The following is a 27426-nucleotide window of genomic DNA, read 5'->3' on the forward strand; positions in this document are numbered from 1 at the left end:
CTGTGGCGTCTGTGGTGTCACCAAGTCTTCAGTTTCAGAGCCAGAAAGAGTCTGATCAGCAGATGCTAGGGAAGTATTTGAACCATGCAGTGTCATGGATGGAGAAGCAGCCTTGCAAGAAGAGAAAACTGAGATAAGGTTTTGGATTATCTTAAGTGTTTGGTCCCACTGAAACGCACACTCTGGGCATTTCCAAGTAAACCTCAGAACGAGGCAGGAACTAAAGTGCTTTGATCAGTTAGTCAAAAAGTTTCCTAGAAATGCTTGTCAGTGGCAAGGAAACCTATTTAAAAGCCAAAGTAGCAAGACATACAAGTGCAATAAGGAAATTTAAGGTTCCCTTAACTATGGTTGCCAAAGCTTGAAACACTATCTTTGTCTTTGAGATCCTCACTTATGCCAAAGACATGCACTACCTAGGGAAGAAGCAGCATGTTCTCCTGCACACAGGAGTGTGCACATTAGTGATGACTTGAATCTATGGGTTGAATATTCAAACTATTTCAGCACATCTTCAATGTACGATTTCCCAAAATTTCAAACATTTGTTGCTGCTTTTCAAGCAGAAGAACAGTCAACTTTGTAAGCATTTAAGTCATCCTAGACTTGCAAGCTATGAAGTTAGTAGTTTTGTAACAAAAGTTCATATGACAAGAAAAACAATTAAAGTACTAAGTCTATTCTAGTGAATAACCTCTATATCATTCCTTTGCTACAGCTCTGCCTCTCAGGGCAGTCCTAACTTCAACTTACTTTAATGGGCTGTTGAAGAAAATCACTCTGACTTGGCAGTTTCTGTTCTTTTGAAGCTGTAAATAAAAGAATATGTTAAGCAACATTTACTTTCAAATTTAAACACTACATATAGTTTCAGTGTGCAGTTCTACTTTTTGAAAGCATTTGGTGTATGAAGATGCATACACTATTTTTAGTGTATGCACTGCAAATATTTACTTAGCATTAGTAAACTACACTCAGTTGAAAACTTCAGGTTTTTTGTAAAAGAGGAGAGGTATTTAATGACAAAAATATTTCTACCACAATAGATACACCCACTTTCCAGATTTAAAAAAGCAGTTAAATATTTAATAAACTGGGTAACTGTTTTACAGCACATTAGACAGCCAAACAGTTTCTTAACATGGCCCATTGTAGAAAGCTCTAGTTTAAGTGTAGCTAGATAACTGCTCTTTTTCTTGAGCTCATTCACAGCATTTGTCTATATATACACCACATCTAGACAAGTTTGTTACACAGATACAACATGGCAATTCTGCAGCTGTGTTCAGATGCACATGCCAGTTGGCAATTATACAAGTGTTCTGTTTCCAGGCAATTGCACCAACTTAAGCAATCTCCAGCAACAAATAAGTAGGTAAGTGGCTCAAGCTACCTTTTTTTTTTTTAAAATCAGACATTGATATTCTTTATAATTAGACAAGCTGTCTTCACCACACCAACTGATCTACAGCCCAAGCAAACCCTGTTAGTGTTTGCAAAAGCTTACATACAATTTACACTTACAGTATTACCTACCTACAGGACTACTTGCTGGAGTAACTGAAGGTGGTTGGGATGAACCAATGGCACTTGGTGAAGCTTTATCAAAATCCAGAATGGACTCCTTTTTAAAAAAAGATTATCAGTTAGGAGAAAAAATTAAACTCTAGATACAAAGGAAACATTCTCATTTGACAAATTGCTGTTAACTAATTAAGAGCTAGATTCATTCACTCAGGGCAAACACACATTGTCAGCACTGTCTTCCATAACCCAGTAGGAACTGAAGCTTTGTGCTACAACAGCTGAGAAAAAACAAACATACTTGCATGAAGTTGTAAGTCCCTTGTATCTGAGTCATCAGATCCTGAAGTTTTTCCCTTCTCAATACCGGATCTTTTGGAAGAGTTGAAGTAGAGCAAAATTCTGCAGCTGGCTGATGTACAGGTTTAGGCACCTAAGAAAAGATATTACATCTAATACTGAAAGCAAGACAAGGTGCCTTATCCAATATACTGCCATAGCAATCTTTAGGCATCAGATACCATGGGCCAAGGAATTCTGTGCTGTCATTGATATTTCCTGAATCAAGCTTTCATTTTGCTAAAAAAAAAATCAGCTTACTGTTGCCACAACTAGTTAAGCCACAGAATTAATTCACTTTGTTCAGTTTATTACAGTCAAATGAAGAGAAGACAGTAAGTTGCCTGCATTTAGTGCAAAATCAGGCACTTCCATCTAAGGAAACCCAAATATTCAAAGTGAAGGCCAGAACAAACTTAAAAATCAAAGCTGCATCACTCAAAGTTTAAAACATACTTCCCAGTACAGCCCGTATCAGTAACTACAGATCTTTTATTAGGATAGCATTTCCAGACATTCTGAAGAAACTACACTTAAGAGATACATTGTAAGCAGGTTACTCAGGATTACACCAAGTGCTTCCACTAAAAAGCCAGATACTCTCAATGTACCAGTCCTGCAGAAAGTATTACATTAAACTTAGTTCTAAGTTTGGCATGAAAAACACACCTCTGCTCCCACATGGAACCCTAACTTTGTAGCTAAATAAGGACTTTTACAGGGCCTTATTACTCCTTGATTGTCTCCAGTGGTCCCTTCACAGTTCATCCCAACTGCTTCTCGCCTCACTTTAAAGAGGAAAAAGTTTTATCAGAGAATACACAAGTCTAGGTATCAGAAAAATCATTATAGTAAACTCCTTAAATAGCAGAAGCCCTGTTATTTACAGAGTGACAATAATATTAGACTGTCTACATAGTCTAGTATCTTGAAAACAGCTTGGGCAAGAGGTAGGCCTGTTTTAAGTATTTTAAAACCATAATTTTTAGTGATTCTTTGAAGTTTTGCTGTTCTTATGTTTGGCTATGCAGCTAGAGGGAGGCAAATCTGAAGACATTAAGCAGTTGCATTATTTCAACTGGCCCAAATATTAAGATACACAGGAATATGTGAAAGCCTTTACTTTCCTACAGTATAAACATTCATCTTTCTAATAGGAGATTATACTTCAATACACTGTATAGCAGTAGAGTTGAGTATTTGTATGAAGTCATTAGAAGACTATATGGCAGAAGTGTATGTGTCATGACATTTAATTGTCACACTAAACTCAGAACAAATTGATGAAATGCTCTTTGTCCAGTTTTAGGACAAGCCCAAAAACACTCTTGCATTTCCTCTTCAGTTATCTGAAACTAATCACTAGCATTTGCAGAAATTCCAACAGCATGCACAGGGAAGAAGCTTGCAGTGTTTAGTGAGCTTCACGAAGCATAATCCATGTACATGCAGCACATCATTAACTCTAGAGGACTCAACTTCTAATACCTATATGGCCCATGTGACAGCTACTTGTTGAGCTCTGAGAAGCTTTATTCTAGAGCTAGAAGAGTGCAGCTTTGTACTACTCTATCTTAATCAGAATTTCTGATGCCCAAGCAGTACCTTTGACTATGCAAGTTTATATTGCTGAATAGTTTCCAATAATGAATAGGAAGTAAAACTATTAAGGATCTCTGTGCAGGACAAAAGATACAGTTGAATAAAGCTATATCTCAGCAAGTTATAGATTAAGTTACTTGGAATCTGAATCTTCCTGTCCATCACTTTATAAGCCCTCACAAACAGAGTTAATCTTAAAACGCTGTCATGGTAAATCCATCACGGGTCAAACTGATTAATGCTTTTATTACCCTCTTCCTCCTCACTACAGTTTGCTAAAATACAAATATACTACCAAACTAGTTCTGTATTTTTGCAAATGGATAACATAAGCTTTTTACCTTTAAGTCACCTAACCAGGTCAAGTCTGGTAGTGTCTGAAGCTATTGTCCACTAGCTACATGAGGTAGACTTGTACATTAAATACACAAGTAAAGACAGCCTTAAGAGCACAGAAGCAGAAAAGACTGCAGTGTTTCTCTTGTGGTTGCAAAGATAATACAATCTTCTGTATGTTTTTACAACTTGTTAAGTCTTTATCTCCTTTCCCAGCTCATACTGTGCATTATGCTGGTAGCATTCTTTACTTCAACTTGAAGAACAAGCATAGAGGATTACATATATGATATTAGGGCTTTAATCCAGGATTGAAACATTGAGACTCTCCACTCAGTAGAAGTAATTTTCTACTTGTTGCATATATTAAAATACACCAGCCAGAAGTAGCTATAGTGAAGTTACCTCATTGATTTGCTGTTTTGCTCGTTCTTAGGTGTTCAAAACTAGAATATTTACATGCAGTACAGAGCATACATGAAAATGCATCAGAAAGATAAAGTATGTCAGGTTTTATGCCTTTGTAAAAGAGATGCTTTGAAAAAGAGCAGGTACTTAACATCCTTAAGATGGTTTAAAACCAAGTTTTCTTTCTAGCCTACAGTTAGATGTTTCTTCTGGAAGTCATTACAAGGTGGTAGCAGATTCCAAGTTTAGTAACCTATTAGGCCAGTACAAACTTACACATGCTGAGATCACTTAACACTAGTGGTTCAAGCAACATTCAGGTTAATTTTACACATCACTGATAGGTTTAGGGTCTAATTTGTCATAAATATTTCTGAAACCCAACTTCAACACTACTTACACATTCAGCAAAAACTGTTTTGATACATATCTAGAGAACTGACTAAAAATGGAGTTGAACAACATAGAATTTGTTGTAGGACTTGTTAAACCATATTAAACCAACAATGTAAAGGCACATCAACCACGCTGGAATTCTACTAGTCAAGGTGCCAATATACTAGGTACTTTTGTTAAAGCTTAGGGTTTTTAAGAGACTGAAGGTCTACTTACACATAGCACTACTCTAACATACATTTTAACCACTTCATGTACTAGTAAATCTCCATCCTGTGATACAGGACCTCAATTCCTCTAAGTTTGTTAGCTGTGGAGTACTAAATGAGCTGGAATGATGATACCTAAGCTGTACTCACAGTGATCACCAGCTGTGCCATGTAGATACACAATTAACATTTGCTTTCTACTCAGAGCAGCATGCACAGCAGGTATGAAGTAAATGGCACTGGATGACAGCAAAATCCAAACTGTTTTCATATAGCAGGCCACAAATTCAGCTCTAACTAAGGTCCACAGGTTGCACGAACATTTAAATAGAGTAACAGTTTAATAGGCTTGCATATCAGCTCACCCCTAGGCCCAACTTCTCAGGTACTGCACCTAATAGTGCCTTAAGTTAAATAAGCATATTTTAAGAGCTCAAAACCTAGCAGTTTATTAAAAAATGCCTCAGAACCCTAACAGTTATTTCAGGGAGTAAAGAAAGGTTAATTTCAGCTCCAGAAAGCAGCCACATAAGCCTTTTATCTACCATGCCTAGATCCTTGCAGAAGGTCATTTATAGGTTCTCCCTGGGAGTGAAATCAATCCAGCTATAGCACTGCATTGCCTCTTCTTTCTTCATATAATGAAACTTCTCTTGCCTTTGCTTATCCAAAAAGTTTAAGATACAATTAATTGTTCTTTACATGTACCTCAAATCAAATTAAGAAATATTTGTTCTTTAAAAAGTGGTTATGGAAGCTAGCTAGGTTGACAGTACACTATTTTTTACTCATTCAATATACTTTTGATATCAGGATTTATCAATAGCTACTAGGCAAAAATATAGCCAGATCATGTTTCTCTATGGTCTACTATATAAATGAATGTTTTAAGTAAATAAAGCATATTTTTAGTGTTAATTCAGTAATCTAACTTAAGCAAATTTACATTCCAACATTCAATTTAGTTTAATTTAGCTGACTTGTACACCTGCATATTACTATGAAAAATGCATAGGCAGTTTGCAAGTTTCTCCAAGTGACTGGAGACCCTCCTTTTTCCTTACTGCATCAAAGTTCTGCCCATGACTTAAGCCATTCACTTTCCATCCGATACAAAAATGAGCCCCATCTCATTAGGGAGCATCTTGCATTTAAGCTTTGAGTTAATCTGACACCAGAAATTCCAAGGCATCTTAAAGTGCTTGACACTATTTCAATATAATATCATAGTTTCAGTTACAGTAATATTGTGCACCCAACTATGCATCACACCTACTTGTGCTCAGAGCTATTTAGCATGAGGCAACCAGGTTTTGTTACCTGTACCACCACCACCAGTGGACAAGATTCTACTCAGCTTGAGTGTAAAGATGAATCAAGTTGAGACACCTTAATCCCTTTTTTGTTACCCAGTGCTGCATGTTACCTACTCGTTTAATTTCATGTTCAACCTTCTGTTTGCGGTCCCGCCTCTAGGCACAAAAACATCCATTTCAGTTATGCCAATTTACTGACAAGATTTAAGCTTAATTATTTGCCATCAATAATATGGAATGAATTGATTTCTGCTTTCTTGCAGAAACAAGGTAGTAGTGTTAACATTGTGTACAAGAGAATTGTTCAATTCCCTGTAGTTTCTTCCTGAAGTCTAACTCTAAAGTAAACACTGCTCTTAATGATGTAACTGAACTCTGCTTTGCCTACCATCCTACCTATTTTCACAGTATCAGAATTGTTACTACCCAAGCACAGGTGAGAAAGAAGGCAATATAACCAGAGGCTAGCAGCCTGCTCTGCAGTAAGCCCTTCAGTAACTTTCATTTTACATTTCTAAAACAAACTATGCTATTGTTAGACTCTCCAGGACAGCAGTATGGCTCATGCATTCATCTGGAAATACATATTTAAGCCCCTGTACAGTTGGTATTGCTTGATCTAGATGTTAGATCTCTCTTGAATCAGCAGCTATTTTAATCAAAAGCCTAAAAAAATTACTGAAGTGCTATTTGCATGCAGCCACAGACTAAGTATTTGATCCCTGGATGAGTCATACCTGCTTTGTACTGATAACAGTGGACAGAGCCAATAGCTGGGGATGAACAAAGTTAATTCTTCTGTCTTATGCATAAAGCAGTTATTCAAGGCTCAAACACAGCAATACTGTGTTGATGTAAAAAGCAAAGCAGGCCATCTTGCTATTCATATATGAAGTTTAATTGCTAGAATTATTTCCCCCAAGAAAGAATGAAATAGGAGTCTAAATATAGGCCTACAAAATGCACCATATAAAGCCTCTGCTAATAGGTAGCTTTAGTCCAATACACTAGTGTGAAAAGCTTATGACAGGTAATACTACATATGCCAACTCACTTCTTTGGGTTCCATATCAAACTTCTTTGGCCCCATCTGCTCCTTTGGCCCAACACTTGCAGCTCCCCAGGACTTCGGAGGGTTCTGTAACTGCTGTGATGACACTTGCTGCTGCCTGTCAGCTTTCTCCCAAGCCTCTCGAGTCTCCTGCTTCTTTTGTTCTGGCTCCTCCCTAACATGTGCAGCCCAAGCCTTCACAGGCTCCTGCTTCTTTTGCTCTGCCTCTTCCCTAAGAGGCATTTCCCATGATTTCACAGGCTCTGGCTTCTTTTGTTCTGGTTGCTCCCTAGTTTGGGTTACCCAAGGTTTTGGAGATTCCTGCTTTTGTTCTGGTTCTTCCTTAACTTTGGTTACCCAAGTTTTTGGGGTCTCCTGCTTTTTCTGTTCCTGCTCTTCCCTAACTTTGGCTACCCATGGCTTAGGTGATTCCTGTTTCTTCTGGTCATGCTCTTCCCTAACCTTTGCTACCCAAGGTTTGGGGGACTCCTGCTCCTCTCTGACACGTGCTACCCAGGCCTTCGGAGCTTCTTGCTTCTTCTGTTCTTCCTCCTCAACACGGGTCTCCCAGGGCTTTGTAGACTCACGCTTCTGTTCCTCCTCTTTAACACGAGCTTCCCAAGGCTTTGGAGAATCTGGTCTTTTTGGTTCTTGCTGTCTAAAACGAGCTTCCCAAGGCTTTAAGGTCTCTTGTTTCTGCTTCTGTTCCTGCTCTTCAATATCAACAAGCATTTCCCAGGACTTTGGAGGTTCTTGCTTTCTAGCACACTCAGCTTCCCAAGATTTGGGCTCTTCTGGCTTCTTCTTGACAGAGTATTCTGCTTCAGGCAAATAACGCCTGTTGAGAAACTATATAGACCAGAGAAACTTAATGGCTCCCAAGAAAACATTTTGCTACTACAGTTCAGGTCAGTTAAGTTAGGTCACCCAGCTGCTGAAAATTTCTGACTAAAAGCAGAGCCTAGACAGTCTAAGCACTAGCCATAGAAACTATGTGGACAGTCATGTCTTTATCCAACACCACCAAGACTAGCTTTGCTTGGCATGCCACAAAGAAGCATGAAACTGTCCTGAACAGCACAAGTGAAAAATATTTGTGCTGAGCAAATCTATTACCCTTATCCTCAATGCTAACTGATGTTCCCAGGCAATGACAATAAAGCTCAATTGTGATTTTTATAAAGGTAGCTCTCTGAAGCATCTAAAATGCTGTGGTACTATATTAGTAGACATTCTGCTAAGCACAGCAGCACCATTTCTCCCAAAATCTTTGGCCCAGTAATCAAGTATAACCCTCATTCTTAATGGAGTTTTAATACCAAAAAGTCAGCAGATTCTCAGATTTAGTACCACTGGACTTCAAACTCCAGGCTGTATTTACTGTCAGTAAGTCTGAGTTCAATGATGATGTCCTGAAGTTTTTCTGCATTACTACTTTATCATAAACAGTAAGTAAATATATGAAGTGAAGAATGTACAAGGCTCACTGGCTGAGATTTTTCTGACAAGTCACCAGAAAAGCTTTAGTCAGGTAACGGCATTACCAGTAGGTTACAAAAAACTTGTTCTAGAGTACACCCCCTAGCGGGATACCTGGGAAATAGGGATTCAGCATTTTAAGAACCAGTATTTCCACTTCCAAAAGGACACTCCTCCCCACTTTTTGAACCAAGTCTAATGTATTTTATGCTACTGCCAGTTGAAGCTTGAGTACTTAACTCAGGAGTCTGAAGGGCTGTTGAAACAGGTCTACACACCCCTATGCATACAAGTCTGTCTTGGGATCCCCACTTTCCTTGCAAATCAGAGCAAGACCTGTATCATCCTCAACCCCACCAGTATCAAGTCTCCTGCAATAAGCTTAGCTTTTAGAGACAGCTTTAGTAGATGTGTATTTTCTCTATCCTGCAGTACACAAAAGGTCACTATGTTTCTGCTCTGAAGGCTGATGCTTTGGTTTATTCAGGAAAGTGCCAGAGCATTAGAGTACTACACTGCTTCGTATAATCCTGCCCCATTTATCCCTAAATACCCCACAGAAGCCATAAATTTGGGGATAGAAATAGAAATGCAACCAAGTCTTTAATGCTTCCTACATAAAGCAACACCAAAGTTGCTATTCAGACTCCCTTTTTAAGTTTCAAAAAAGGCTGCAGAAGTGCAGATTTATTTCTGATAAATCACAATACTAAAGGAAAGCATTTAGCAGTGGAGTATCTTACCTCCTGTGGCCGTATTTCAGACTTCATAAGCTCCATAAGGGATTCTAGAGAAAGGATGTTAATTTGTTTCAACTGATGAAATGCAGAAAAGCAGACCAAACAGTAGCAAGTCTTTAATTCTATTTAAATAGTAGTGCCAATTGCTAAAGCAGATATTCTGAAAGCTCAGCTTGCCATTCAACATGGTATTTCTAGACAAGCTTTTATTTTCTGATTTCGTTTTACTTTTGCAGAAGTTTAGAGTTAGGAAGACACATTTTTTTAGTATGCATAATTTGCTTATTATAATATGTAACATTCCCTACACCAGACAATTCTCACTTCAACATGGTTACTTTGCTCAGAAGGCAAACACATCCTGTTACTATGAATTAGGTTTTTTTCTACAACATTATCCAGAATAGGGCTGCAAGCCTTGCAGCTTCCATTTTCGTTACTACATTGCAAGTAAGTTATAGCACAAGATTAGATTTAGCATCAAGCTATACACAGTCAATGCTCAGTTCAAGCTTCTCAACATTATGCTACAGAAATTGAACCCTGTAATATTCCACCTGGTTCTTTGACAGACTCTCCTTTTGACATCTGCCTTGTTCTCTCAGATTTTCTATTTACTTCTTCTTCAAATTCTTTCACCGGCACAGTGGTACGAGGAGTCGGAATACTTTCAAAGTAGCCGGAGTCTAGAAGTTTGGATAACAGGTCCTTCATGTGTTTGTCTAAAGAATAAAAATCCATTAAGTTAAGACATGAAAATTTCAGGTTAAGGAGTATTCAGATTACAGATCAAGATTCCTTACTTCCTCCCTTTGTATAAATGGCAGCTTCTCCAAGTTCACACATCTTACTGAGTTAGAGCAGTAAAATGTTTCAGTAAAGGAAAAGTATTAAATTGCTTTGTATATTACAGATGAAACATCCTTGCAATCCAGACATAACACTGCAGCTTGTGTTTAAATGCACACAAGGTAATCACTGAGCCACCTGGTCTCCCACATGCTTAGAAAGGGATTTGTTTGCCATTATAAACTAGCCAGCATTGATACTAAAAGCATGTTGTGCAGACTTTAGCATAGGTAAAGCTAAACGAAGTCACTACAGAACTGCCCTACAACACCCTCTTCCCAGTGGTAGGATGGCAAGTCTTAGAGGAAAACTTAAGAACTGGAAAAACAAGTAGGGGGAAAAAAGCAAGAGATTGTTCCAGACTGAACTTAATCCTCTGAAGTTTGAGAAAAGCCCATTGACATGGTTGAAGGAAAACTTAACTAAGTACTCTTTCCAATGAGCATTGTCCAGTTCCCTTTATGCAAAAGAGATAGCAGCTTAAAGTAGAAATACCTCAGAAGCAGCAGCGATAATGAAAATTGTTTCAGAGGAGCTAGAGGCACAGCAGTCTTGAGAACAGAAGAATATCTAGTGAAAGATCACTCCTACCAGTGACAACCATATAAACAAGAATAGTAGGTAGAATCTAATACATAAAAAATTGCCTTCCAAGGTGCCTTCCAAGGCAATGAATGCTAATAAGAAGTCATAACAGGTTTATCTGAAGTTTAGTTTCCACATAAAAGGATGGAAGACTGACACTAAAGGGACAGAGATACTGACAAAATAGTCACAGAAGTTTAGATGCTAGCCAAAAAGCTACAAAACTTTGGAGTCCAAGATAACCAGGCAACTATCACTTCATCTCAACAGATACAAGCTGGTAACTTTAGTCTTGTAGCTCTACAAGACCAGCTTGAACTTCCTCTAAGACTATATAAGGAGTTAAAACTTAGTTGTCACTTCAACTCTCTATGTGGAAATTAGATAGGGTCTATTAGTGCTCATCTAACAGTTTCCACAACATTGTCAATGACAAATGAAAGATTACTGCCACACAGCTATTACAGGACTGAAGTAAATGGGACAAGCAACATCTGTTTGCAATAGGAAAGATACAACTCAAGTAAGGGCATCTTCACAAGCAAGTTCTAAATAGGAATATAGAATGTTTATGTTAGCTTACAACCAGGATTTCTGAAACTAAAAGCCACAGATAGAAGAAAACATGTAGAGTCTCACAGATTTTCATGTGCTTGAAAAATGAGGACATTTGCAACAGGTCAAAGCAAGACTGCACTGTGGATTAGAGATCACAGCAAGTTCCATTAATGACTATCTTTCTTCAGTGTGGTATCTGCACAATGAGTATGAGCCTGGAATTTCTACGAGAGAATCTTCAATGCTGTGGAACCTTCAGCATGGGGCCACTGAAGCTTTGTTAATATGCATCAGTATACTCAGCTAAGCATTTAATGGCTGGGAACAGTGTTCCAATCTTAATTCATTTGCACATAACTATCCAAAAAGCTTCCCATTGCTAGCTCTGTAAGGTATTCATGCATCATGAATTTCTTACCATCATTGCTCCTCAAAAAGGAGTTAGGACACTGGCAGAAGAACATGCTTGCTTTTTCCAGGGAAAGATGTATTGTATTGCTATTGATCTGCACTTAGAAAACAGAACTTAAACCAAACAGCAGTTCATCCTTGGATAACTCAGTTACAGCACTTGAAAGTGCTTAATTTATTAATCTTCCATGTATATTAATTTGTTTTAAGATGTTTAAATAGCACACAAATTTCAGATCTCCAAGTTATTCCTCTAGACAAGACACTCACATGTTGTTCCCACCACAGGTTTCTCACTTCCTTCTAGAAGGTCCCAGAAGTAGAGAGATGATTGTTCCATCTGGTCTTCAACACTAAAACAAGTGACAGTTTTACCAGGTAGAATCACCGTCAAGATAGTGTTGTAGTATCCCAATATCCCTCATTAAGACACTGACTAATGTTTAGCCTTCCAAATTAAGGCTGTATACATACAGCGAACCCTAAGCCCATTATCCACTACTGAAAGTGATTCATCTTTATCTGTTTGTACATGATTTTAATCTAGCAAATATAAATTCTTTTGAAGGTAAATAAGACAGATTAGAGAGCCTAGCATTATCCCACAAGACCATATGGCTGGACTTCATTCCAAGACACGAATCCAACACAGGAACAATTGCTACTTAATCACCTGATCACCTTGTTTATTGGATGGCCATGTGCAGCAGCAAGCAGCAACATGTCCTGCCACTCTGCTACTGAGAAGCTTTGACATAGGCCCATGATCCACCCCACCATCCCCAGGCAACAGATTTTCAAGTGCATCATGATGAAATTTAGTGTCCCAAAGGAAAGGATTATGCTTCTTGTGGAAGTGTAATACACTGAGAATTATAAGCTAGAAATCAAGTTGTTTCACTGGGATGAGAAACTCCTATTGTGTGGCTCTTTGTAAGTAGCTGTTCTTTAGAAGTTTTAAGAACAAAGATTAGGCAAGTTTAGCCTATAACAAGTGATTACAAATTTTAGTAATTATTTCCATATTCAAACATGACCAAGTTCTTCTCCACAAAATGTTTCAACTTATCACCTAATAACTGCTTTGTCCATACTTAAATACAATTCTTAATACACTATCTTAAAAACAGACAGGCTGTCCTGCTAAACATTATAAGTCATCATAATAAAAAGCATGATGCCAAACTACTACTGGCATACATTACACCTATTGACAAACTGTTACCTTAAGATGTCTGACATTTAGTGAAAAGGTACCAAAAGCTTCAGCCACATTTTTAAAATTACTTTGAAACAAATAGCAAGAGAGCCTCAGGACTATCTTACATTCCTTTGGAACAAAGCAGCACATCTGGACAATCATGTAAATAGAACATGGAACCATTCTCCTGTGTTTACTGCACTTTTTTCTCCATTTCATGAACATTGCTCATTTCACAATCAGTGGGACCTCAGGGAAGCAGCACACCACTAGCCTCCTTGCTTATAGTGGTATTGGACTGTCTCCTCTCAACCCCATAGGGACATAAGACAGCAGGGCTTGTATGTAACTTGCACAACCAAAGCTGTAATTACGGCAGCTTCCTTTTAATGCTCATCTGCTATATTTCTAGTCTGACTAAAGCAAGTGTACTGAATAGAATTTTAATTAGAGTCACAGAATAATTTGGCTTAGAAGGGACCTTTAAAAGGTCATCTAGTCCAATCCCCCTGCAGTGACCAGGGACCTCTTCAACTAGATCAGGTTGCTCAGAGCCCTGCCCAACCTGACCTTGAACGTTTCCAGGGATGGGGCATCTACCACCTCTCTGGGCAACCTGTGCCAATGTTTCACCAGCCTCATGGTGAAAAATTTCTTCCTTACATCTAGTTGAAATCTACCCTCTTAGTTCAAAACCATTACCCCTTGTCCTATTGCTACAGGCCCTGCTAAAAAGTCTGTCCCCATCTTTCTCATAGGCCCCCTTTAAGTATTGGAAGGCTGCAATAAGGTCTCCATGGAGCCTTTTCTTCTCCAGGCTGAACCACCCCAACTCTCTCAGCCTGTCCTCACAGGAGAGGTGTTCCATCCCTCTGATCATTTTGGTGGCCCTCCTCTGGCCCAACTCCAACAGGTCCATGTCTTTCCTGTGCTGAGGGCTCCAGAGCTGGACACAGGACTCCAGGTGGGGTCTCACCAGAGTAGAGGGGCAGAATCACCTCCCTTGATCTGCTGGCCACATTGCTTTGGATGCGGCCCAGAATATGGTTGGCCTTCTGGGCTGCAAGTGCACATTGCCAGCTCATGTCCAGCTTTTCATCTGCCAGTACCCCCAAGTACTCACTGTGCAGGACCCTGCACTTGGCCTTGTTGAACTTGATGAGGTTCACACAGGCCCATTCCTCAGCTTGTCTAGGTCCCTCAGGTCTCAACTGCACCACTCAGCTTAGTGTCGTCTGCAAACTTGCTAAGGGTACACTTGATACCACTACATCATTAAGATATTAAACAGTACTAGTCCCAGTACAGATCCCTGAGGGACACCACTTGTTAGCAACCTTCACCTGGACATTGAGCCATTGACCACTACTCTCTGGATGCAACCATCCAAGCAATTCCTCATCCACCAAACAGTCCACCCATCAAACCCATAAACAGGAGAGACAGAAAGATGTTGTGGGGGACTCTGTCAAAGGCCTTACAGAAGTCCTGATAGATGATATCCATAGCTCTTCCCTTGTCCACTGATATGGTTACTTCACCCTAGAAGGTCACTAGGGTGGTCAGGCAAGACTTGCCCTTGACGAAGCCATGCTGACTGTCTCAAATCACCTCCCTGTCCTTTTGCCTTAACATAGCTTCTAAGAGATCTGTTCCATGATCTCCCCAGGCAGAGAGGTGAGGCTGAAAGGTCAGTAGTTCCCAGGGTCCTCCTTGCTACCCTTGTTAAAAACAGGTGCAATGTTTTCCTTTTTCCAGCCACCAGGGACTTCAACTGCTATGACTTTTCAAATATCATGAAAAGCAGCTTGGCAACTACATCAGCCAGTACCCTCAGGACTCTGGGATGCATCTCATCAGGTCCCATGGACTTGTGCATATTCAGGTTCCTGAGGTGGTCTTGAACCTGATCTCTTACAGTGGGAGGTATTTTACTCCTCAAGTCCCTGTCTTGCAGTCCATCCACTTGAGGTGTGGGAAGAGATTGACAGTGAAGATCAAGGCAAAGAATCAATCTCTTCCTCATCTGTTATTAGCAGTCTTGCTTGTTGTGTTGGGGGGTATGCTTTCTTTGACCTTCCTTTTCTAGCTGACATACCTGTAGAAGCCCTTCTTATTCTTTGCACCCCTTGCCAAGTTCAGCTCTAGCTGTGCCTTGGCCTTCCTGACCCCATCCCTACAAAACCAGGCAGAGCCCCTATACTCCTCCCAGGATATGCCTAGGGATCAAGAGGTTTTGAATTCTATGGAAAGCATCCTTAAAGATCTGCCAGCTCTATTCTGCTCCCTTGTCCCTGAGGGCAGTTTCACAGGGGGTCCTACTGACCAACTCCTTGAAGAGCTGGAAGTTTGCTTTCCTAAACTTCAGGGTCCTGACTCTTCGCCTGACCCATACCCCTCAGGACTGTGAACTCCACCACTGTGTGATCACTACAATCCAGGCTACCTCCAATCTTGATGTTACCAATTAGCTCACTCCATTGGTGACCAACAGGTCCAGTATCACAGTCCCTGTGATAGGGCTGTCTATTACCTGGCTTAAGAAGTTATCCTCAATGCATTCCAGGAGTCTCCTGGATTGCCTATAGCTCACCATGCTACTTTTCCAGTAGATATCAGGTTGAAGTCCCCCAGCAAGACAAGAACCTGCAAATGTGATGCCTCCTGTGGCTGGAGTAAGAAGGCTTCATCAATAGGCTCCCCTTGATGAGGTGGCCTGTAGTAGACATTAACGACCAATCTTTGTTGCCTCAGTCTCCAAGTCTTACCCACAAGCTTTCAACCTGCTCATGACTATTCCTCAGAGACAACTCTTCACACTATCCATTTCTAGATGTAGAGGGCAACACCTCGACCCCTCCTTCCTCACCTGTACCTTCTGAACAGCCTGTAAGCCATTGATAGCCACACTCTAGTCATGGGATTCATCCCACCAAGTTTCAGTAATGGCACGTAGGTCATAGCTTTCTAGCAGCATGGCAGCTTCCAACTTCTGTTTATTGCCCATGCTGCATGTATTGATGTAGAGGTACTTCAGCTGGGCTGTCAGCCATGTCACCTTCTTAGAGGAACACACCTTAATTCCTTTGAGGTATTTCACTGGTGTTGCCCTCTTGGCTCCTATTACCTCAGAAGCCCCTATCTCATCTCCATAAGCCTTCAAGCATGCTGCAGTGCAGCCAGCATGTCTGAGCAAGAGGCTGAGGGCCCTTGCTAGTATCCAATCCCTCTAACATTGGCATGTCATCCCACAGCTTGTCATGGGCAGGCCTGATACTATCTCCCTCCCCCTTCAAGTCTAATTAAAGCTCTGTCAATGAGCCCAGCTAGCTTGTGAGCTAAGACACTCTTCCCCCTTTGAGAAAGGCAAATCCCATCTGATACCAGCAAGCCTGGTGCCGTGTATGCCATCCCATTATCAAAAAACCCAAAACTGTGGTGGCAACACCAGTCATGGAGCCATGTATTAGTGGACTGGGCCCATCTGTTTCTTCCAATGTTGCTGCTCACAACTGGAAAGAGGGGACAAATAACCTGTGCTCCAGATTCCCTTACCAACCATCCCAAGGCCCTTGAAGTGTCTTTTGATCACCCTTAAAAGAGCAGTAATAGGCAATTGTCCAAGGGCTGTACGAGGCTAGGAAGTTTCCTAGTGATGTCCTTAACCTGGGCCCCAGGAGGCAGCAGACTTCCCCTAAAGGAGGGTCTGGCTGGCATATTAGACCCTCTGTTCTCCTCAGAGGGGAGTCTCCTACAAGTATAACCCATCTTTTCTTCCTCATGGAGGTGGTTGTGATACAGGGCATAGGCCTTTCTGACCTTGGCACAACTCTGGTGTAGGTGGACCATCATCCACATCATCCAGTGACTGGCATTCCACATCCAGAGCCTCACACCTGTTGTACAGAGGCACCTGCAAAGGCAAGGTGCACAAGGAGGCAGTTCACCTGCCACCACCCCAAGCATGGACTTACCTCCGTTCACTCCTTTCCTTTAAGCTACTGTCTTCAGCCTGGTAGGGGAAGGATACAGGACCCCTTGATCTTGGATTTTTCTCTGGTGGCTGCACCTGCTTCTGTCTCCAGGAGGACAGAACATGGTTCCACCGGTCTCTCAAACCCCCTGATGCTCCTTAACCTTTCTACTTTCTCTCCATAGCTCTGCCACCAGGCTGCACAGATCATACACCTGGTCACACCTCACACAGCTGTTCTCACTACTGCCATCTGTTACCAGTGAAAGGCTCTGGCACTCTGTAGCCTGAGACCTGACTGTATCCCAAAACACAGTATTTCAAGACATGGCAGTGTCAAGCAGAGGACATTTACTGTAACAAGTGAAGCATACTAATTAGACAAAAATCTTGAACTTACCTCAAGTTCTCATTTCTTTCTGGACATGTCAGTTTTGCAAATCTTATGAGGTAGTCTAGTTCTTTAGAAGGCAAGTATATTGCACCATTCACACCACCTTTGAAATCTTTCTGAACATGCTCTTGAGTGAAGTTCTGCAGCACATACTGGACTTGAAGTATTGTACGCAGTTTTTTCTTTTCTGCTTCAAGCTTCAATAGACTCTCTCTTCGCTGAGCCTTCCTCTGTGCTTTCAGCAACTATTTCAAAACATGAATTCAACAGTTAAACAACAGTTTATTAACAGAATTCTAGGATAAAATATATCAAGTTCTAGTGTTGGTCATCCTACATTAATCAAAATATTAATTTTTGTTAAATAACAGAGTCTCCTAATTCTCCCATCAGAGACCCAAGATCTTTCAAAGCTCCTCCTCTGGAAGAACTCCCCGTTTATCCACTAATTCTCTAGACATCTAGCTTTTAGTCAAACTGGATACTGGTAGCTTCACTTGTGATATGCCTTTATGATCTCTAGATCCTGATTATACCTGCTAGTTGCTTTATTCTAAGAGCTTTCACAGCTGAATATAAAGAATTGGTACCAATGCACAAATCCAGGTCTAGGTGACCTTTAACATTTATCACATGAAGTTAGTGATGCAGAAGTTGTCTCAAGTTTCTCCTAATGAGACAACTGCCTCCTCACTTTTGAATACTCCAATTTAAATGATACAGCAGAATCCTACAGTTACTCTTATTTCTGTTGGCAGAAGACTGAAGCACTCATTAAATAAGCAACCACAAGCCACAGAACATACACAGCCCCCATGCATTTGAGGAAAAATTTCTCATAATGTACTAATAGAATTAGTACATTAGAAGCTATCCAAGTAACTGCAGAATTAAAAATGCCTCAACATGAGATATCTTAAGTTTCTTTGCAATTATCTATGAAAATTTAGGTTTTCTAGAACACACTGTAAAGGATATAAGGATGTTATTGCCAGAATGGCCCCTAGTGTTCCAGTAACGGGTATCGGCTGTAGAATCCATACTGGTAGAAGTAAAGCCAAAAAAACCAAAGTGGGTTAGCCTTTAAATATACTATAAGTTCAAGAACAAACAAACTGGTAGAAGTTAACACTGGATTACTAAAAACACCTACATAAAGAAATACTCAGTCACAACTCTTCATTTCTGATACCTTATGGGCAGCTACACAGGGGAAAGCAACACGAAGCAATCCAAGTTTCATGTTCAGTACAGTAGTTTCTATGTTCAACAGGCAATGACTGAGGGAACCCAAAGCAGCAACACTGCTGAAATGGCTCTTAAACCTCTGCTCACACAGTGCTCCAAGAGATTTACTGCACTATCTGGAACAACTATGTAAGAAAAGCCTCTATAGCAAAATTGATTGGGTCTCAGTCAACACCAAGACAAGCCATTTTACCAGTCCTTCAGCATTCTGTAACAGGCAGAGAAATAATGCCAGAGCAATGACTAATCATGTTTAGCATCCCCAGCATTACCTTGGATCAGATCTTTTCATAAGGATAGTGTTCGCTTGAGCCAAGAGACCAGTTTCTCTGAAAACACATGCTTACATAATAATGGATGTAGTGCTTTAAACCCTGAATAAGGGCCTAAAAGCACTAGAACTATGACTTGCCATAATTAGAGACAACTACAGAATAATAAGTTGCAAACTCCACATGCTTCAGTAACATTTTACTGAGAGCTGTACCTCTCACCAAAACCAAAGTGATTTAACCACAGCACTTTCCATCACTGGAAACATCAAAACATTCCATTCGGAAGGGATCTTGGGATGTCACCTAGCCCAACCTCCAGAACAAGGGCTACACTGAATCAAGACCACATTGTTCAGAGCTCTGTGCACTCAGGTCTTGAAAAGGTCCAAGGACAGATTTCACTACTTCTCTAGGTAGCCTGCTCTAGTGCTCAATTATCCTAGAGTGACCATTTTCCTCCTGTCTGGTTGCAACCTACTATATCCATTTATGATCATTCTTTCTCCTACCACATCTCTAAGCAAAAAAGCCTGGCTCCATCCCTTCTGTGATGAAAGCTACCAGCAAGATGGTTAAAGGTTTCAAACCGAAGTAAACCAGAGTAATCTCAAACACACCTGAGTTCCAATGACCCAATTTACTTAAGCACAAGTTCTTACAGGGGTACACAGTAAATAACGATATTGTGGAGATCAGTGGTACACAAAATGGTCAACACTTAATCTGCTCTACTCACTACTCCAGACACCAGGCACATCATTCCCCCCCCAGTTCCAAGATAGAAGCCTCCTAGTATTCTGCATATTGGCATATAAGTGTAACCATTAAAAGAGTAGCACAAACTTTGCTTGTGCACTTCGTGACAATATAGGAAAGACCATTTTATACTTACATCTTGACTAAGTCCTGAAAAAGTCTTCTGAAGCTCCTTAGCGAATTCCAAGTTGTGTACTACTTCATCGTATTTCTCTACTGCCTCCTACAAAGGAATAGATAAAAAAGTATTTTTCTTGCTTAAGACTACTGGTTGCATTTCAATCCCCTTGTACTTAAATTCTCATCGAGAACTAGTCATTTAGTGTGTAATTCTCTGAAATCGTAACTTTTTTAAAGATACTATGTCTGCAACTGGTACTTTTAAATTTAGTCATGAATGTAATTCATCTATGATTGTCTGAGATGCAGTACAATGCCAGCGCACACCACTGCACAGATATCCCACAAGTTTGTCTTGTATTAAGCTTTCCAGGCAACATCTTGTGCAATAATTGGTATACTAATGTTAAAACAGGAAAGCCAGTTATTTTGCTTTTCCTTTTGTTCCCATAGGTCTCAGAGGTAAACAGCTACTTAAAATCAGATGCTGATACGAAAGGCTGGAAGGAATACAGGAGATAAGTTCAGTACAGGTATTTTACCCTGATGCTTAGCTGAATGCTTTTACAGATAATTTGTACAAACTTCAGAAAAAATACAGAAAGGCAAGTTACACTTTCAGAAAAGTCTTTCAAATTTATTTTCCACCAATAAAGCAGTATCTTCATTAATGGCTTTAACCAGTATTTTACTAGCCAGTCTTCAAAAGACTAAAGTTGACTACTACATTTTGATACACCCTATTTTTTTATTAATTCTTCCCTACTAAGTAGTGAGTTCATTTTTAGAAGTCTCCCTGACAGCTCTGAAGATAGCCAAAAGGTATAGTTCAAACATGCTGCTCATTCTCATACCACAGGGCATGCCTAGGAAGTAACAATTTCAGTTTGATTTCTGTTGTTCACATGCGCTTTACATTCAATTTGGTTTATACTTATGACACTGTATCAGACATTTTTCTAGAACAGGCCCATCAGTCTAATATAAAGCTCTTTCAGGGTAGTGTTAGTGTTGCTAAATGTTTCATCACTGCAGTAACAAAAGCTTAATCTACTGTCCCGATAAGATTTGGGACATGTGCAAATTCCCTGTGTTCCTAAGCAACTGGAAAACAAGTTGCACATTCATTTGTTCAATCAGTTTGATTGTTCAGATACTTGTATTCACTTATTTGTAGTATATCAGACATTACTAGGCCTAAATGGTACTCATCACAAAGCACATGAGTTCCTATAAAGCACTCACCTGGTAGCTTAAGTTGTCCTCACACAATTTATCAAGCAACTCTTAAGAACTAATTAGCAAGTTCACTTAGAAGTCATTCTCCCACATGCTAAGATCTTGACGACCACACATTTGACATTTGAGGAAGGCTCTCAACAGCAACAACTTACTAGATAGTGTGGTAATTGTGCCTTTAACCATGCAAATCCCAGAGTAAAACTCCCTGCCTGAAAACACATAGAACAGTTACCACTGCTCTGATGACAAGCTATTAACTCAGCCTGCAGGAAAGCAACAGCCTTCTTTCATCACACCTGTTATTAACATTCATTAACACCACATTGGAGTAGCAGTACCAAGGAAAGTCTGCTCAGCTTGCAAAAGAGCACAACATTGCCAGTGAGAGCATTTAGCTTGCTGGAAGCTCCTCATTTTTGAAACAAATGTTTCCTGAAGTAAGCCTAGCACACACTGTAGCTCTAGCAGGCATGCACCGTAAGTAATTACAGTTTAATCCAAACTGCTTGCAAAACAAGTTCATCACCAGATTTGCACTTCTCCCTCTGTGTGAGAAACAATGAAAAATATAGATGACACCAAGTTACTTTAAAGGACCATTGTATTATAAGCAAGTGTTGAAACTATTAAGCTCTGCTCTAGCTTCAATCACCAGGTCCCAATATTTGTATACACATCGTAAATTTGCATCCAAAAGGTAGAAATGCAGTATTTGTGTATCTTAAACACTGAAACAGGGGTCTTCAACTAGATTAAATACCAAGTTGGTATGTGCTTCTACAACAGTCATCAGTTAGTTGTTCATCTCACTACATCTGGTCCAGTACACCTGACTACCACTGGTCAGTTCACTAGCAAGACTGAATCTAATTCTCCATTTTAAAAGCCTGAGATATCCCAGAAACTGTGATAAAAATACTAATACTTAAAAGTTAAGCTCAGCTGGGAATACTGAAAGCCAGTAAGCAAGTTAATTGCCACTTTCCAAAGTTAGTGCTGCTGGGTGCATTTGCCAGAAAAACATATTCAGAATCCTTCACCTCTTTAGTTCCCCATGTCCTAATTTCACTTTCACCTAACAGCTTTTCACAGTCCAGTGTGTATACTAAAGATAGTCAAATTTAGAAGTAGCTTCAAAACATGTTCAAGACTAATCAAACTTACCCAGAATACTGTTCAATAGTCTTACTGTTAGTGACAGAAAACAGATTGTATCCAACATCTATGATCTAAACACAAAAGGTTCTTGCCCACCTGATCCCAAATTGACTTTAGAGGAACTAAAAGGTCATCATCCCACTTCAAACCATCAGATTTAATTCATTTACTTCTGCATGTGAGATGGCAAGAGACTACAGATTTCATAGTTAAGTGCTAAATGATCAGTCACTCCAATAGGTCTACCCTACTTTTAAGTAGCAAGTTATCGTTTCCCCCTTTTATCCCATTTATGTCTAATTCTCATTTAGAAATGATTCAGAGCAAGGAAATAGTATTTGTGTTCTCATACTGCTGCACGGTGATAAAGCTAAGGGTCAATTAAGTATTTTTCCAACTGGTTCATTAGCAGGATCAGCACAATCACTGAAGTGTCAGTGCCCTTTATCACACAATTGCTCTTCAGCCTATGTGTGAAGTACATTTTAAAAAGTTGACTCCTAGATGACTAGAGCAGTAAACCCTTTGGATTATGTGACATTGCTACTCAGACACACTTAAGAAGCAACAGCTTTCATGTTCTAGAAACTTGGTTTCATGTTACAGAAACTTGGACATTCTAATCCAAGACAGGAAAAAGCCAGAACCACTGTTTCATCATCAGGCAAGTTTAAGCTCACTCCACAAAGTAAACCCCATTTGTTCAGTAGTGATCTTGCATCCTGGCATTCCTAACTCTAGCAACCTTAGATACCAAACAGACATATTGTTCTAACAGTATTTGAGACTATTGGCAACTTTCAGACATCTAATGGCAGCACTAGAAGGACAGGAGAGTTTTCCTAAGTCAGTGAAAAATAGCTATATTGTTCTATTAGGGAAGCCTTCAGATCCCATCCAAGTTAAAACAGCATCTTCATTTGTACCAACATCGTCTGTGTCAGTTACACCTTAACAGCTACTTGTAACCAACAGCATTCTGCAGCCAACAGACAACTGCAAGTAACACCTGTTAATTGAAGGCATGAGGATTAATTAGCTAACCCAAAACTCTTGATGTTTGGGTTCTAACACCGCAATGCCATGTAGATAAGCTGCATACAGACACCTCATCAAGAAATAAAGATGCAGGAGCAAACATAAACAAGGACCTTCTAGTACACAAGGACTTGGGGGTACTGGCAGATGAAAAGCTGGACACGAGCCAGCAATGTGTGCTCTCAGCCCAGAAGGCCAACTGTATCCCAGGCTGCATCCAAAGAAGCATGGTCAAGGGAGGTGATTCTACTGCTCTACTCTGGTGAGACTCCACCTGGAGTCCTGTGTCCAGCTCTGGAGCCCTCAGCACAAGACAGACACGGACCTGCTGGAGTTGGGCCAGAGGAGGACCACCAAAATGATCAGAGGGATGGAACACCTCTCCTGTGAGGACAGGCTGATGTGGGGTTGTTCAGCCTGGAGAAGAAAAGGCTCCAGGGAGACCTTATTGCAGCCTTCCAGTACTTAAAGGGGGCCTATAAGAAAGATGGGGACAGACTTTTTAGCAGGGCCTGTAGCAATAGGACAGGGGCTAATGATTTTAAACTGAAAGAGGGTAGATTTTGACTAGATCTAAGGAAGAAATTTTTCACAGTGAGGCTGGTAAAACACTGGAAGAGGTTGCCCGGAGTGGTGGTAGATGCCCCATTCCTGAAAGCATCCAAGGTCAGGTTGGGCAGGGCTCTGAGCAACCTGATCTAGTTGAAGAGGTCCCTGGTCACTGCAGGGGGATTGAACTAGATGACCTTTAGAGGTTCCTTCCAACCCAAACTATTCTATGAAGATTAAAGTAGGATACTTAAAGCTCATGGGCTCACTATTCAGCTTAATTATCAATAATTTGTCTATTTGATTTTGAAAAATACCATTGCAAGCCTGCAGGCATTACTTCCGTAAAACTACACCACCACCTCCTTCAGCAACCTATCCCTTCTGACATATTTGAAGGTTTTGAGGCCATCCACTCCTCCATAAAGCAAACTTACCAACTGGTCTTGATTGAGGGCTTCTCCCTTCTTCAGGCGATCTTTGTAGTCTTCTAGTTTGAGCTGTGGGAAAACCCAAAGTAAAATTTTTATATTTTTATCTAACATGGAAGATGGGGTATGAGCGAAGTTACATATTCTGTCTGTAGTTTAAGACATCTGCATACTGCAACAGAATAGGAATTTTACTACTTCCTCTCATTTTCAGGAGAAAGGAACATAGAAAGTTTTGCTACAACTTTGATTTGACAATCTCAGTCTCCAGGACCGCCTGCTTCCCTTTCCTACCTTTGATCTTTCATTTCTTACTTGGTACCTTAGTTTCATTTAAGAAATAATAATGCATTGATCCTAGATCTGTAAAGGGCTCCAAACACATCCAGTGATCGTAAATTAGGCTTTTTTAGCTTTTCCAAGTCAATGCTGGAATTTAATTATCCTTGAATAATCCTACTTAATTTTCCAGAGTATGTCTTTCAAAATCTGGCTTCATTTTTTTCATCAAGATTTTATAGCACTATTTCCTAAGGATGTGGACTAATGTCTTTAAGGAAGAAACAAATGTATTTCTAAAATATTGATACAGTCTTTAAAAGCTGATGCAAACTATACAAAAGAACCTAAACCACTAGGTATTACAAGCTTCATTATACACACAGGGAAAAGAAAGGGGAGTTCACTGCCATGAAGTTGAATATTATTTCATTTGTACATCTACCCACATAGGGTTTTACTGACAGTACCTATAAGGAGCCTAGGACTAGGAATACTTTCTACTCATTTTAGTAAGTCACACTTTCATTTGCTGGTGAAGCCATATTGTCATTCCTGTGAAAATTTAAAGATACTTTAGAAATTCACAATAAGCTTCCTTGGACAGAATTAGAATACAACACAAACGTTGGTTAATCACACAAAGAAAACATGCTTATCTGACATTATTCAAAATTACAGCATGATGCACGAAATGAGACAGCAGTAATACTGCATCTCCTGCAGGAGGATCAAGTCCCCTAGCCACATGGCCAGAAGTCTGATCTACTCCCTCTCCTCACCTTAAGATACAATGCATAAAGCTTTTCAGACATTTAGAGAAACACAATTCATACAATTGCTTCACCTGTAATCCTGATCCAGTACTGAAAGCAACAGCACCATTATTTCTTTCATATTACAGAAAATAGTATTCTCCCCAATTAAAAATCATGCACATAGCCTTCAGTCACCTGCCAATCAACTGAAGAGTCTTAAAATGCAAAAGCCTGAGCAGCTATAGCCACAATATTTTAGGTGTACCATCTTAGCTCTTAATCTTATTAACACTATTCTGTCCCCTCCCACCCCAGAAAAGCACAGTTCAAAGCACGAGAGCAGGTTTTGGAGGCTTTCTGTATAAAAGCTTTCAATTGAATGACATTTGCCCACGTTTGAAACACAGAAGTCAAAGATTTATGCAAAGTGAAGGGCAATACATATTTAATATAATTTGTCATTTCCATGAGTCAGAGGAAACACTGTTCCTCGTTTCCAATTTTACATACACCTCTACATCCTAATATTAGATGCATGTAATTGATAGAAGAAATATTAAGATTTCTGCAAGACTATAAGCCATCTCCAAATCAGTTCCAAGTTAGTTCTTAACTAATTCAGTCTATTAGATAAGCATCCCCAGTTTTGATCACCAATCAATTACTTTTGCTAACTATTGGACATGCACTGTAAAGCCAGCAGCTGAGAGCAGGTTTATAGTTGGCTGCATTCCTGATTCTCTGGAACAATAATGTTATGCTCACAAAAATGTCAAATGCAAGTAGCCCATTTCAGAACAGTAAGAGTAAAGAATGCCATTCTTTACTATACAGGTGTTATAAATAACAAAAAAACACTAGCAAATCCACATTTAGGTCCTTCCACAGGTTATTTAAAAAAAATTTCCATGATTACTCTCAATATACACATGCAACCATATTCCAGCTATTATAAAACAGGCTTTATGATTAGCAATTTAAAATGTGCCATACCAAAGAAGAACCAGTTACCTTCTTTTTCTCAATGTTCCTGATCTTGTGTTTGAGGCAGATAAGCCCATTATCAATGTAAGTCTCATACGCCTGGGAAGGAGAGGCTGCCGAGTTCAGCGCAGACTGCAAGGGGCTGGAGGGAGGTTGATTCTCCCCAGACGGGTTCACCTGCTGCTTGGCCGCCTTCATGCTCTTATGTTCGCCCTCCTCTGACCAGCCTGAAGGTGATGATGGGCAACGGAAAGGGGCTTGGGAAAGCTGCACCATTGAAATGGATGGAGCTGCAAAGAAACTAATTTTATTTAGCTCTTTCTCAACACCCCTCGATTTTTTTTTAAAGTTACATCTTTTCTTATCACACATTCAGAACACATAGCCACAAAACTAAGCCTCACTAAGAATTTATCACAACACTCTTCTCCCTCCCCCTTTCAAAATATCCGTAGCAGGAATTTCAAAGCAAGGCAAACTTTGTATTGTTCAAGTCTCCCCACCCATCCAGACACCAAAAATCCTTTACACAGGCAGAATTAGACAGCACAGGGGATGATTCCAGAAACCCAATATAGTGTCCATATAAAAATAGGCGGGTTTCCTGCACACATCACCCACAAGGGAAAAAACTGCAAGCAAGCAATTGCAAATCACGCCGCCAGCCTCACATCTAGGCTGCAGCCTGAGTGAAGATTTAGAGGTGGCATGCCTAAGGTACAGCCCCTCTCCTTCTCACCCCCATTAAAACAGTTTTACCCCTTCATGACCTTTGCAACAATCCAGCCAAGAATTTAAACTAGAAATATTTCAGTTGAAAAAGACCAGAAGTAATTTCTTAAATTTGCTTAATAAAGCAAGCAGCAGACTCAGTTACAACAGCATCATCCTTCGTGAGGAACTGGTCTCTGCCTATACCCACCCAAAAGATGTGCTTGTGCCATGGCAAGACACCAGCTTTGATGGGAGGGGCTGGGCTTTAACCTTGAACAGAGAATTTCTGTAAGAGATGCTCCTCCACCCTCATATTCAGTTACTTACACCTGCTCCTGGAAAGCAATGACACCACATTTCTGCCTCCCTGCCCGCCAGGGAGGCCCGCAGCCCATGACCCGGCAGCCACCAGCCGCCCACAGCGAGGGAAGGTGAGGGGCCGAGGAGAAGAAAACCTGTATTTCCCCGGGGCGCCCGCTCGGCCCCCACCACCGCCCCGCCAG

The 27426-nt window shown here is 40.3% G+C and overlaps 1 protein-coding gene across 1 annotated transcript; it reads right to left on the bottom strand.

The window, feature by feature from the left end:
* On the bottom strand, nucleotides 1–26495 carry LOC104614457 (caprin-2-like; the record flags this gene model as incomplete). The annotated part of the gene is made up of 11 exons (XM_010285431.1): nucleotides 26237–26495; nucleotides 24195–24257; nucleotides 19787–19873; nucleotides 17378–17616; nucleotides 12074–12156; nucleotides 9958–10122; nucleotides 9404–9447; nucleotides 7185–8030; nucleotides 1537–1624; nucleotides 754–809; nucleotides 1–111 (listed from the first exon to the last, which is right to left on the bottom strand). Coding segments are annotated over exons 1-11 (2031 nt in total), but the record flags the coding sequence as incomplete, so codon positions are not given.
* Nucleotides 26496–27426: the final 931 nt, after the last annotated feature.

The sequence above is a fragment of the Phaethon lepturus genome, unplaced genomic scaffold (genome assembly GCF_000687285.1).
Source record: "Phaethon lepturus isolate BGI_N335 unplaced genomic scaffold, ASM68728v1 scaffold14634, whole genome shotgun sequence".
In the NCBI taxonomy this organism is placed as follows: domain Eukaryota; kingdom Metazoa; phylum Chordata; class Aves; order Phaethontiformes; family Phaethontidae; genus Phaethon; species Phaethon lepturus.